Below are 14,331 nucleotides of genomic sequence, written 5' to 3' on the forward strand. Positions count from 1 at the left end.
TTGTCTCCCTTTGTATCACTACTTCATGACATGTACTAAAAGTATGGACATTGCACACCAAAATGGGTATATAAACCTTCAAGCATCTTCAGAATGTCTAGAGGATATATGGTACTTTTTGTGATAGTTGCTAGGAGTACCATTTCCCCACAAAAAGAAAACATGGGACAACTTTTGTGAACATAATATATCAAAATAAAATTATGATTTTTGGCTCGTACATTAAAATTTAAACTCATTAAAGATACATACATAATCCTAATCCGTGTATGGCTACATTATCCTTTCATATATGTTTGATGAATCATGATCAAGTGGTTTCACATGAATTTTCCTAGAATTCTTTTAACACCAAAGAATATCTATTCCACATTATTTAATACTTGTATTTATAAAGTAGTATTTTATTCGAAAACCATGTATTTTAGATAACTTCACTTGTAAGTTGTAACTCTAGTGGCATCACTTCCTTCATAACATTTCCTCATCATTTTATCGACGACACCCAAAGCTTCTTTAAACACCACTCAATTGGTTTGCAATTCATCCATGTTTTCTACCACTTGCACATATCAAACTATTTACATCATGTCAATTCAATGGCATATGTTAATCAATTCTTTGGTACACTCTTGTAATGATGTAATCTTATATTCATGGAAGGAATGTGAGACTACATTGGTTGCATGCATAAGCAACTTAAAAGAGAACATAAAAATTGCCCTTCTTAATTTGGAAAATATGAATTCTATTCCTTGATCGAAAAGGTAATGTAGTTTAATGATAATTTGTCCATCAGTAATCTCTCTCTCTCTCTCTCTCTCTCTCTCTCTCTCTCTCTCTCCTTCACACGTATCACGTGAAATGTAATATTTTTGGTCTCATAGGTCATATTTGACCTCCGAAGACGATAATATAATCTATCTATCTCAAGTAGAAATTTCGTTACAAATGTGTAAATACCACTATGCTTATTTTACGTGGCAGACATTGGATTCGTAAAGAGACCACTATGATCCTTCAAACCAAATCACGATGTGACAAATGCCTTGACTTTTGTAATAATGACAATTACTACAGAAGAATACCTTTCTAGTGCTCTACTCCAACCAAGGTATAAAAAGTAAACACATTTCTCGTTTGCCAATGAAACCATAGCCCCCTAACTTTAAATACTCCAAAATAAGTTGAACGTGAGGCGATAAGCTTTTCAAATCCACCTCAGCAGAAACCAAACTTTATCACCCTTCAACAATCTTACTCTCTCTCACGTGTTTCACCAATCTTCTATATCTAATAATACCTAAAGTCACTCAATCTGTTTAATGTGACAACTCTTTATCTTCCCCCCCTCAACTTCTCCAAGTTGGACACACCAACCTCACCTCTCAAGCCCATATATTGCTCTCTACTTAAGCATTGGAGGATGGTCTAAAGAAAAATATGTACATGGTGCCATGTGGCCACACCACACCCTTCATACCAATAGAGGACAATCCGTTCTCCACTTATATAACTTTTTGGGTCCTACAAATCATGTTTCCAAGTTACCCATGACCATTAAACCTCTCAAATCACAACTTTCTCAAAAACAAAATCTAGTTTTTCTCTAGGTCTAGAGAGAGAGGGAGACACTTAAGAGGGGGGATTGTAATTTTAAAGAAAGTTTATGATAAGAGAGGGAGAGTCTAGACTCTAGAGAGACAAATATGGTGTCACATATGAACAACATTTGTTTTTTTACCATGATTAGTTTTAGTTGTACTTAATATGAGAAGAATGTTTTTATATTTTCATTAACTTAAACTTTATAAGTGAACCATCACATTTATATGTAAAAGAATGGTTTTTATTGCAGACCAAGTGTAAAGATGTTTCTCGTATTGTAGACAAAGTAGCTATAACTTAAATGTCGAGGGGTAAAAAGTACGTATTCCAATACTACATCAAGTATGTTGAATACTATGACAAGCATTACCACATTAACTATAACTTTAAATTCGAGGGGTAAAAAGTAAGTATTTTGATACTATATCATCAAGTATGTTGAATAGTATACCCCCAACAATCGTTATTACAAAACTCTACCACTTAAATGATTACGAAATGAGGTAACGCCTACATCAAATAAGAAAATTTTCAAAGAAAATAACATCAACAATGGTGTCACTAGAGCATCGTAATAAAATTAATGGGGGATCGAGAAATTCATTTTCTAAGTATTTTGTCAAAGAAATTTAGAACTTTCGATACTAAAGGCCCAAAGGGAGGATCGCTTCTCTTGAATCTGACACACACTTTTTAATGGGTCGTATACACTATTTTGTTAAGGGAAAGAAGGGTTTGTATTTGAAAAAAGTGGGAAACCTTCTTGTAAACCAAGCATTTATAGATTATGTTGCCTCGAGAAAAAAAAAAAAAAAAACTTGCTCTACCCATGTAACTGTGCTATTTTAATATGCCAAAAGCATGCAACTGGCCATGCAACAACTCTATAAATGGAACTGACAATTTAATATGAACCGCCTAAAAAGCAAGAGACTTAATTTCGTTCCTAAGAACAACCAGCCCACCAATCCCCTATTATCAAACCATTGCTACCTAACTATACCCCTTCTCATATCTCCCTCTACGATTTTACCTTCGTATGATTTGATTTCCTCATCCGATTTGTGTCCACTCTATAATGAACGCGACATAAAATTATTCCATAATTTTAGTGAGTTTGGTTGGAAAAAATATGGTATGCCTAATTTTGAGTTTGGACTACAATCCATTATTACATCTTAATGTGAATACCACATTTGCAAAATTCTCTTTCCAAATGTGCCTAACACAATATTTCGCAAATGCCTTCCATATTTTTTTAGTTTGTTTGAACTTTAGGTGGAACCCCACGTCATGAGAACATGCGCAAGAAGAGAATCGAAATAGCAAGCAAAACCTTCCAATCATTATTTAACATGGGCAATAGGGCACTTACTTTTTCCTTATTTATTAGACCCATATTCCACTCTCCTATCATCTTGCTAAAGCTATGGAGTTCTATAGAACATAAATCTCCAATTCAAGCTATCATTTCTATCATTTGTCAATCATAGCTTTTTACTCCACACAAGAATCGATTTATCAATGGGAGAATTCAAAATTTTGTAGCAATCCACATGGGCTAGAATTGCAATAAGACAAGTAACAAGCTATACACCTGGTCAATATTAACGGGGGCAACACGTATGATACATCACCGCAATAGAGCTTGTTGCTTTCCATCGTAATCCATGAACCATAGAAAAAGCTTTTAACAAAACAAAGCTGGAAATGAAATTGGGCCCTACCCTATCGGATTACAATGACCTTTTCCAAAGTAAGATTCTGTGTTCTGTAAGATTCTTAGAGCACAAGACTGAAGGTAGTGGCTATCGAGTACTTCAGAAGATTTGACGATTCATTTTTCTTTTCATTTGATTCATCATGGATAAGCAAAGAGAATGTGTCTTCTTTTTTTTGGAAAAAAAGAGAGAAGAAAATGTGTCATTTCATGGAAGACTGTGGATGTGACGAGATCAATTGCCTGTCATGTTTAACAAATTCATGGCGCAGCTGAAGCGCAAAAAAAAAAAAAAAAAATTTAAACAAATAATAAAAACATTGCAAAAAGTGGCACAGAAAGCATTTATAGATCCTGCAATAACAGAACATATAATACAAATTTCAAACACTTGGTAGTAAAGTGTTTCAAGCATCAAGGAGGTACAAAGGGGGGGGGGGGGGACCCAGAGCCACACTTACTTTTAGCCTTTAAGGAAACATAAAGGAGACAGACACCACAAGAGCCACATGACACCAACGAGAATAGCGAGAAAAGAGATACAAACCAAAAACCTGGGTCCACTAACACAACTTCAAACACACACAACACCCATATGTGTTTTAAGCATCCAGTTGGCATCTCGCTATCAAATAGAACATGGCTTACCTGGCACTCACATTGGAGCCATCTTCATCTATGGCTAGGTGTATACATATATATAGCTGGCATTTAACACATACACACATATATACATACATACACAATGCTCGAATGCACATGAGCACCCCCACCACCATTCTCAGCTTCTCAAGCGTGAAATGCTGGATTCGAATATTTGGAAACAAAAGAAAATGACCCATTATTTCATAGACAACCATGAACCCTAACTCTATAATCTTCTTTCGGTCAGCCACCAAAATAGATATAGATAAAATGACAGCGCATAATTTATTGTATTGAGTTGAAAACAAATGACCAGAGCTTCGTAACAGCCCCACCCCCACCCCCCCCACCCTTTACCTTGCAAAAAGGCAATTGCCCTTCCGTTAGTTGCAAAAAATGTACAATGTTTTTTTTTTCTTCTTTTCCTTCTATATAGAATCCTAGCTTTTTCTATACAAACAACCACCACGAAAAAGACGGAGACGAGAGAGAAGAGAGATGGACGATCAAAGCGACAGAGCAATGTAGGCATATTACATAGAACTCTAGCCATCTCGAGAGAGAGGGAGAGGGAGAGGGAGAGAGACCCCTAGGTTGCTAGTGGTGCAAACTTCCTAGGTATGAATAGCCACCCTTTCAAAACAAAAAGGGAGACAGACATGGACAGTAAAAAAGAAAGAAAGAAAGACAGACTAGTGTTTCTTGGGTCTCCACTTTGTTCGGCCTCGGAGAACTTCCACGCCTCTTGTCTGGAGGCGGAGTAAATGTGTGAACTGGAGGGGTGACTCTTCAGCTGCAATAGCATCCATATGAAACTCGGGTCGTGCCAATGACTCAACCATATCCGCCCGCCCACACTCTCGCCTGTACTCCAGCGTCAGGGTCATGGGTTCATATCCCACTAGAAGCGTCTGCGGTACACTCTGTATATATATACATACATGTAAATTACTTTTTGTGTATTTCTACAGGGTAAAAAGGTATAGAAAACAGCACATAAACCAACCATGTTTGTATGTACGCATGCTTGCTTGGATATACAAAGTATTTGAATACAACATTTATTATATTTTTATGAAAACTCCCAATTTTATAAGTTAAAATATAATATGAAAAAAGCATTTCAAACTCGTTGACCAGTATCCCAATGGGTTATAATGTGTTCCTACTAATATATAAAACTAGATTTTCATGAAAAACAACTACATAATATAATGTGTTCCTACTAATATATAAAACTACAAGTCTATAGAAACTAGCCGAGTAGTTTCATTGGTTGAGAGAAAAAAGTTTTTCATTTGCCCAGCTTCCAGCCCCAGAATTAAATTTTTCTTCCTAAATCTAAAATTGTGAGGGGCCCCCATGATATATGTGGTAAAAATCTAATTATTATATGTCTACAATTTCCAAATTTTGTTTGTTTTGTCTATAAAACTATCATTTCTTTTGTTCTATCCAACATCATAAATGGTTGACGTTTGGCAATAAATACTGGTTTTAACATTATTGTTAAACCTCATATTTCCCACGGAACCAAATTCTTTACCTAAATTTGAAAAAACACTAGAATATATAATAAATGAAAGGAAACAGATGTGCATTTGTTTTTATGTATATGTAATGTATGCTTATCTGCATGTGCACGTGCATGCCTGTTTATGTATATGTGGGTGTGAGTACACACATGTGTTTTATCAAGGTGGGTTATGTGCATCTGTATGTGCATGTATGTGTATGAGTGCATGTGTATTTATGTATGTGTATGTGTGCATGTGTATTTATGTATGTGCATGTGTGCATGTGTGTTTATGTATGTGTATGCATATGTGCATCTGCATACATTTCTGTATCTTATGTGTGTTACATACCTGTATCTGCATGTGTATGTGTTGTATCTGCATGTGTATATATTCATGCATGTATACATATGTTTGTATATGGAGGTGTGTATTAGTGTTGTATATGTATGCATATATTTGTATATATAGGTGTGTACACATTTACAAATACATATACATTTGTGTATAAGTATATATGCTAAACAGAATACTTTTCATGACTTCTGAAAACTTAAAACATCATCTCACCTCTAATAGCCAATCAATGTATTTAACATGGTTCACGTGTTGATTCATGTCCAAATCGTGAATCTTCGACTGCAAGATTAATAAGATTACGAATTTAAAAACATACTCTTCAACAATGCTTGCACAATTCAGCCTCATAACTTGCAAAAAGATAAAAGAAAAAAGAGAAAAAATGCATGATATTATCTACTTGTGACCCCTAATCATACCAAGTTGTTCATTAACTATGATATAATAGTATGGGATTAAGAAGAGTATATTTATATACCATTAATCCACTTGTCCGACAAGGGGCAGTGTCATCTAGTATAGGAATCCTTTTACTAGAATCATCCTCATCCATCACAGACCTCTCAAGGAACCACGGAGATATCTCAGCTCTTACTGCATCTGGCATTTTTGACAATCTCCTGGTATCTTGATTCATCATGGCCCAATTGCTAGAAAAGAAATTGGTAAACCAAAAACCAGTGGTCAATTGAGTACAAATTCCATACACATACTATAAAGAAAACCAAAACCAATTAGTGAAGTAACCATGCAATAAAAAACAGCGCCTAATTTGCTAAAAAAGAGAGAAAAATGCTAACAAAAAAGCAATGCAATCTAATGGAATGCATATCATATACAATCGAGAACGTCATTATGTACCCAAAATAGGGGCCCCGATGAACAGGACCAAAAGGGAGAAAAGTAACCCTACTTGTGATCACAGCTCTTTAAAAGATTCTTCCAAAAGAAGGAAGATTTTACCAAAAATAATTTGCCCAAGTGTGACAGAAGATAGAACAAGGAATCTCCTGGGGGAAAGTGGGGATACTTTGTACATTCTAAATTTTCAAAGATTCGTCATTTTCACAAAAGCAAACTAGAATCTACTAACAACATTTGCCAAAGGTTGGGCTAAAAGTTATGAAATGTCAGCATGGTAAATATTTACTTTAAAGGTTGCATATTGTAAAATCTCCTCAACAATTTGTACTTAGCGAGTTCTTGAGATTCCTTATTAGGGATAATAGTCGCATTCAATTGCCATGGCTTCAATCATTTAAACAGATTATAACTCTAAGATGCTCATGAACAAATCCAAGCAACGCAATCAATATATAGATAGTGATAAGTACACACACTCATACATACATACATACATACATACATACATAAACATACATATCAGACTGTGCATGAAATGGTGACGACAGAAAATACCTTGTAGCTCGAGCAAGAACAAAACCAGAGCAGTAATCTCGAACAAGAAAGTCTCGCCGCATACCATTCTTCCCCGAGTTACTAACCCAAGAGTCAATTTGCACCACATCGCCCCTATACAATCTCCACAGTGAACTTCAATAAATTCCCGACATTCATAGACATAGAGATCATTTGAAATGATTTTATGGTTGGGAAAGAAAAAAAAACGTCTGCATTCATCAAGGTTGAGATACAGCACCAGACAGGGTATCGGATCATTTCTATGTGCATTCTTGTGACTATCCAAATGAGCCGATTTTCGACCATGGCATGGGTAGTGCCCATGCCACCATTTCCCACAAAATCCATCATGCCCACATGATTCAGCGCCGTTTCCTATTAGAAAAAAATTAACAAGACAAATGGATACATATAAGAAAAAACTGATTTGCCCATATATAGATACATATAACCAGTAATTAGTGCATGCATAAATACATAGCAAGACCTGTTAGGGCATGCAAACGAGAGTGAAGATCTCATTGAATGATTCACATGCATCAAATGACACAGTAGGATGTGCATAGATTGATCTATTTGGGATGCACAGAATGCCTCCTGAATGAGCATGTCGATGAATAGAAGGACTCATTCAGACATGCAGAATTGATTCATTAGGGCATATCTAGATGCACAGCATGAGTTATTAGGGCATTCATATATTAATGTAATAACTCATTAGAGCATGCATAACAGAAAACAGTATAGTATTTATAGAAGCATAGATGCATACCCCATAGAATGACAAATTGTGTATGCATAGATATATAGAACCTCCGCATCGTACATGACTCAATGCATAGAATGACACATTAGGGAAGGCATTGAAAAGGCAATTGTAGCATGCATGTTCGCATAGCATGACAAGATAGACGATGCATACAACGGCACATAGGGCTTGCATGGATGCATAAATTCGTCCATTGTGACATGCATAGATGCATAGAAACATTCCTTATGATATGCATAGATGCATAGAATGAGTTATTGTTGCTTGCATATATGCATATGCATGACTCATTAAAACATGCATAGATGCATCGCATGATCCATGAAGCATTCATAGATGCAGAGCATGAGTCGTGACAGACACATATCAATATTTTGCCTTATTAAGGGCATAAGCAGATGCATAAAATGGCATATAATGATTCATTTAAGGCGTGCACACATCTACAAAAATGAATCAGGGCATACATTGTTCTGAGTCATAAGACCTAAAAAATACACAGAACTCAAGAAATCTGGCAACAAAAATAACATGAAGAGAGACAATTCTTTGAAGGAAAGATAACAAGAATTAATCTAAATGTTTCAAGGAAAATGTCAGAAAAAGAACAGCCAATTCGTTTGCCAGATTTTTAACGAAAAAGAGACAAAAATGACCCCAAAAAATTTTAATTTTCCAAAGGAGGAAATAAACCTGAAATAGGTTAGTCATGGTCTCAATCGGCGCCGATTTGTCAAACCCGACCTCATAAGAGCGAATAACAAAGATTTGTCTGTACACAAGTTTATTCTCAACTAATCTTCCTTTCCCCAACACATCAAGAGGGATTTCTTTGCTTTCTAATTTCAATGCATCTTGCTTCTGGTTCATAATACCTTCTCTGCTCTCCGACACCAAAGTATCGTCTTTGTGAAGCTTCGTCACAGAGCCATTGATGTGATTATTAGGTCTGGAATTGAGCCTAGTGAAGTCGCTGGCCACAGATCTGATAGTAAAGCAGGTGTTTTGTGAGGTATTCTTCATAGAAGAAAGCCCACCATGGCTATGGAAGAAGCCTTTACTGATAGCTATTCCTGTGTGAGACATCTCCAGGTTTTAGGCCTTCAAGGGTTAGGGTTAGGGGTGGTGTTGAGGACTGGGATTTAGGGTTAGGGCTAGGGTTTTGATGGTTTCTTAGTGAGAATTGGGGCAAGCAGAGAAGTGGGTTATGACACCAGGAGAGGAATTGAATCGGTATAGCATCACAGCCCCCCCACCCCCCACTCCACTCCACTCCCTCTCCCTCTCCCTCTCCCCCCCAAAAGAGGAAACTAGAATAGATTTAGCAGTGGAGAAGAAAAGACAGGGGAGGGAAGGAAAAAGTAGAGAGAAAGGGGAGGGGGGGAGGCTATGGAAGGAAGGAAGGAAGAAAGGAAGGAGGAAGAGGAGGAGGAGGACTCAGAGTCAGACAGACAGACAGACAGACAGAGAAAGAGAGAGAGAGAATTTGAACCCTTTCTTCCTTCTTCTCATCAGCAAAGGTCCATGGATCGATCTATCTATCTATCTATCTATCTATCTAATTCTAATCTATCTCATCTCTGCATCTATTTCTTCTTCTTCTTCTTCTTCTTCTTCTTCTTCTTCTTCTTCTGTCTATCTATCTATCACATTGACTGCCCTATCCAACCCCTCTGCCTAAATATTTAATGTGCCCTAGAATTTCAGAGTTCCCGTCGCCATCACCATCACCATCGCCGATCGCCGATCGCTACACCCGCCCAACCCTCTGTACCTCGCCCGCCCGCCCATTGGCCCCATAAGCCCTCAAATTGCCTTCCTGCGTCTCTTCGTCTCAACCAATCCGGTCGTCTGCATATCGATCCATGCATGTAACACCCTTCTATGTATGTGTGTCTGTGTGTATGACGAGAAGTAGCTAACACGCTAAACCCGCCCACCCCAGAAGCCCTTAGATTTGCCCTGTCGTCCTGCGTCTCCTCATCTCAAGCGATATAGTCATCTCCATATTGATCCATGCGTGTAACACCTTGTTATGTATAGTTGTTTGTTTGTTTGTGTATGACGAGAAGTAGCTAACACACTAAACCTGCCCGCCCCAGAAGCCCTTAGATCTGCCCTATCGTCCTGCGTCTCCTCATCTCAAGCGATACAGTCATCTCCATATTGATCCATGCGTGTAACACCTCGTTATGTATAGTTGTTTGTTTGTTTGTGTATGACGAGAAGTAGCTAACATGCTAAACCCGCCCGCCCTAGAAGCCCTTAGATCTGCCCTATCGTCCTGCGTCTCCTCATCTCAAGCGATACAGTCATCTCCATATTGATCCATGCGTGTAACACCTTGTTATGTATAGTTGTTTGTTTGCTTGTGTATGACGAGAAGTAGCTAACACGCTAAACCCGCCCGCCCTAGAAGCCCTTAGATCTGCCCTATCGTCCTACGTCTCCTCATCTCAAGCGATACAATCATCTCCATATTGATCCATGCGTGTAACACCTCTCTATGTATATTTGTGTGTGTGTGTGTGTGTGTGTGTGTGTGTGTGTGTGTGTGTGTGTGTGTGTGTGTGTGTGTGTGATGAGGAGTAGCTAACATGCTAAACTTGCACGCCCCAGAAGCCCTTAGATCTACCCTATCGTCCTGTGTCTCCTCATCTCAAGTGATCCGGTCATCTGCATATTGATCCATGCATGTAACAACACCTCTCTATGTATATTTGTTTGTGTGTGTGTATGTATGACGAGGAGTAGCTAACATGCTAAACTCGCCTGCCCTAGAAGCCCTTAGATCTACCCTATCTTCCTGTGTCTCCTCATCTCAAGTGATCCGGTCATCTGCATATTGATCCATGCATGTAACACAACACCTCTCTATGCATATTTGTTTGTGTGTATGACGAGGAGTAGCAAACATGCAATGGTCCAGAACCCATCCATATGCATACATTTTGTCGTTGACACACCTTTTCTAGCTCCCAATTGGTTTTTCTGCTTGCCTCGATCATCCAACACACGGAAGCTTCGTTTCATTCGAGAGGGCAGGGTGTTTGTGAGTCCGAGGTCTTGCTTGCTTCGATTGTCAAACATGGGGGCCTTGTTTCGTTCGAGGGTAGGTGACCCTTGAGTCCAACAAACCTGAACATCTCTTTTGTGGATTTGAGTGTTGATATAGGTTGGCGGCCTTGAGTCCAAGGTCTTGCTTGCCTCGATTGTCAAACACGGAAACATTGTTTCATTCGAGGGTAGGTGACCCTTGATTCCAATAGACTTGAACATCTCTCTTGTGATTTGAGTGTTGACATAGGGTTGGTGGCCTTGAGTTCGAGGTCTTGCTTGCCTCGATCATCGACATGGAAGCCTCATTTTGTTCGAGGGTAGGTGACCTTGAGTCCAATAGACTTGAACATCTCTCTTTGCAACTTTAGAGTTTGACATAGGCAAGGAAAGGTCTTAGTACAACAAATCTCAATCAGTGGGAAGGTTTTAACATCTTGCTGATTTGATCACGTTCTTCTTTTATCAACATTGTCAAACATCCAAAGTCTATGCACGTGATAAGGGGGAAAGCATCATGTCTTTGGGGGTGTACATAAGACTCGACCACTTTTAAACTTTCTATTGATATGGGAGGAAAAGCTCAAGTATTAGTTCCGTCCAACTAAGAACACAATTAGCAAAGTGGATACATTTTTTGGTAGCCCAAGAAGAAAACATTGTGGTGGAGCAAATGAACCAAATATATGTGGAGGTAACTCAACTTATGCTTCATTGGTTTCCAAGTTTGTCTACATCCTCAAATAAGATGAAATTGTAGCATTTTAGAGAAATACTTGGTTAATGTTTGCAACATATTGCTATGTACTCCTACCTATCATTTGGAGATTGACATGTTATGTGCATGTATACATAATGTAGTTAGGACAAAATTAGATACCAAAGTAGGAAATATATCACCACCAAATACAATGTGAGATCGAGATGTAGAAAATATGTACCCTGATGTGAAAGGAGATCTATGTGTCTCAATGTTGTGGAGATGATTTGCAACTATTGTGTCGTAGTTTTCGGGCTATTTAGGGACGCCACAAACCATTCATCACAAAGATACATCAAACATCTTATGCATTTTGAATTTATATAAGGAGAGGCGGTATATTCATGTTGTAATCAAGTAATGGATAAATAGAAAGAGTGGATTCAAAAGTAAAAATTGAGATGTTGATATTAACGAGAATTTTATTACATGTGTTGGGTAGTTTTTTAACAACCTTCAAATAACCAAAATACCTCCTAATAAAGTAGTTTAAAACGGTTACAAACTTTTTCCAAGAAAATCCTAAAAGACCTTTCAGCTTCTTTCCACCTAGTTATCCTAATAATTGATAGTTTCCACTAGGGAAGAAGTGTCCAAGTTGGTTGGGCACCTAACAGTCACACATTTACATAAATCAAGTGGACGAGAACGAAGAGACAAAGAGGCACAATTTTCTTTATTGCCATAGCAGCTCGACAAGCCCCATCAAAAGTACGCGACACGACTCCTAGGTGGATTGGATACGTAGATCATGGAGGACCGAGGAGATGAGCAAACTTGATAGGGCTATGCATGTCATCTAATGAACAAAGTGTAAGTGATGGTAGAAAATATTTTAGAATAGAGGCAATTGGGCTTATAATGCATTACAAAGACATTACACATTGTTCTAGGATGAGCTTAGACCTTACATGCTTGAGCTCACCTATGTATCAAGAATTATTAGTTGTTTAGTTAAGTAACACGCAAAAGTAAATGCAAGACTAATTAAGATTGCAAGAGAGGTTAGTTAAGTAAGAGGTTTGCCAAAGTGAACCAGCCACTTCGTCGATATGCTCAAAGACACATGACATGCACCTTATCTTGTCTCACCAACAATATGATGTATGCTCACCTGAGCCACTTTAGCAATGGACCAACGAAGAAATACATATAGCTAGTTAAGTAGGAAAACTAATTTACTTGATAGTTACACAATTTGTTTTCTGAAGGTGATACCTTTTATTTCTATCAAAATGCATTTTGGTCTATGAAAATTGAAACCTTGTATCTAGTTTCTATATGCAATTTAAAAGAAGCACTACTTAATACATTACGCAAATAACAAGTTTCAATGCCCCATAATGTTGCGTTTACGAGGGAACAAGCTCTAGCTTATTATGCATATCGAGAACAAGAACCTAATTCACCATGATTTCTCATGCAAAAGAGAAAGTTACTAAGATATCGATGTAGGCTAAGGAAAAATGGTTAGGTTTTGTACAAGGCATTGAAAGTGGGCAGAAGGTAAATTGAGAAGGCACGAGCTAAAATGATGCCATATCAAATTAGAACTCGTGCACAACCAATCAATAAACATTTATCTAAATTTGCTCGTTGCGATTTCAAATAAACATTTCCCCTCTTGAATTAACCATAGAACATGCACTCTCAAAAGGCCATGATGTTGATAAACCATTTACATCACATCCCCTTGTAAACTAAAGAAGTGGAGTCAAAACAATACCACATGTCCATTTCAAATAATATTGAGCAATGAGAACCAAAGCTCTATTTGGATTCACATCCTAATATTTTATTGGATAATCCCTGCTTTTTGGTTACTTGTTTACGCTATCCGTTATCAATCAAACATCCGAAAAATCAAAGTTAAAGTGAATATACCATTATCTATCATTGATCTGATTGTTGATTAGCTACAACCTTGCATTTGCTTATGTTGATTGCCATCTAAATGTTAGGAACATGTGATGATCATCGTCAATATGAGGTAAAAAATGTTCTCTTTATCATGTACTTCAGAATAGCATTTTTCAACGATCTCTCAATTCAAACAAATTTACTTATTGCTTTATTTTTGTCTCAATGTTCGTTATTCGATAATCATAAAAATAGCCCATCTAACATTCGTTCCAATCACTCATCATTTATTATGTAGATATATTTGTTGAAGAATGTTGATTTGTTCTAACATAAATTCGCCATGGACTTACGTGATTTAAATTTTAGAGCCACGCTGCTTGAAGGAGCACTTATTGTTCTATCACGAGCTATTTGTTTTTTCTTGTAACTTGTATATATTGGTTACCATCACTTCCTCGCTTTAGTTGGCTTTTGTACGCAAATGACCACACATCCTCCAACTATATTCACCTTTTGAGTTGTCTCCCCCTCCCCCCCTCTCTTTCTTAAAAGAAAAGTGCAATAGAAATTGATATGACTTTGGTTTAGACTCTTAACATAAGTCTTGCTT

The 14,331-nt window shown here is 37.5% G+C and overlaps 1 protein-coding gene across 1 annotated transcript; it reads right to left on the bottom strand.

The window, feature by feature from the left end:
- Nucleotides 1-4,331: 4,331 nt before the first annotated feature.
- LOC147867155 (palmitoyl-acyl carrier protein thioesterase, chloroplastic-like) lies at nt 4,332-9,281 on the bottom strand. Its single transcript, XM_087314940.1, has 6 exons — nt 8,735-9,281; nt 7,511-7,647; nt 7,270-7,383; nt 6,329-6,500; nt 6,061-6,129; nt 4,332-4,896 (listed from the first exon to the last, which is right to left on the bottom strand). Exons 1-6 carry the CDS (start codon nt 9,125-9,127, stop codon nt 4,666-4,668), a joined length of 1,116 nt encoding a protein of 371 aa, XP_087171066.1. The 5' UTR covers nt 9,128-9,281; the 3' UTR covers nt 4,332-4,665.
- Between the last annotated feature and the right edge of the window lie 5,050 nt (nt 9,282-14,331).

This window comes from Azolla caroliniana, unplaced genomic scaffold (genome assembly GCF_043228905.1).
Source record: "Azolla caroliniana isolate FFs.n. ecotype wild unplaced genomic scaffold, voAzoCaro1.0.p SCAF_2, whole genome shotgun sequence".
NCBI lineage: Eukaryota > Viridiplantae > Streptophyta > Polypodiopsida > Salviniales > Salviniaceae > Azolla > Azolla caroliniana.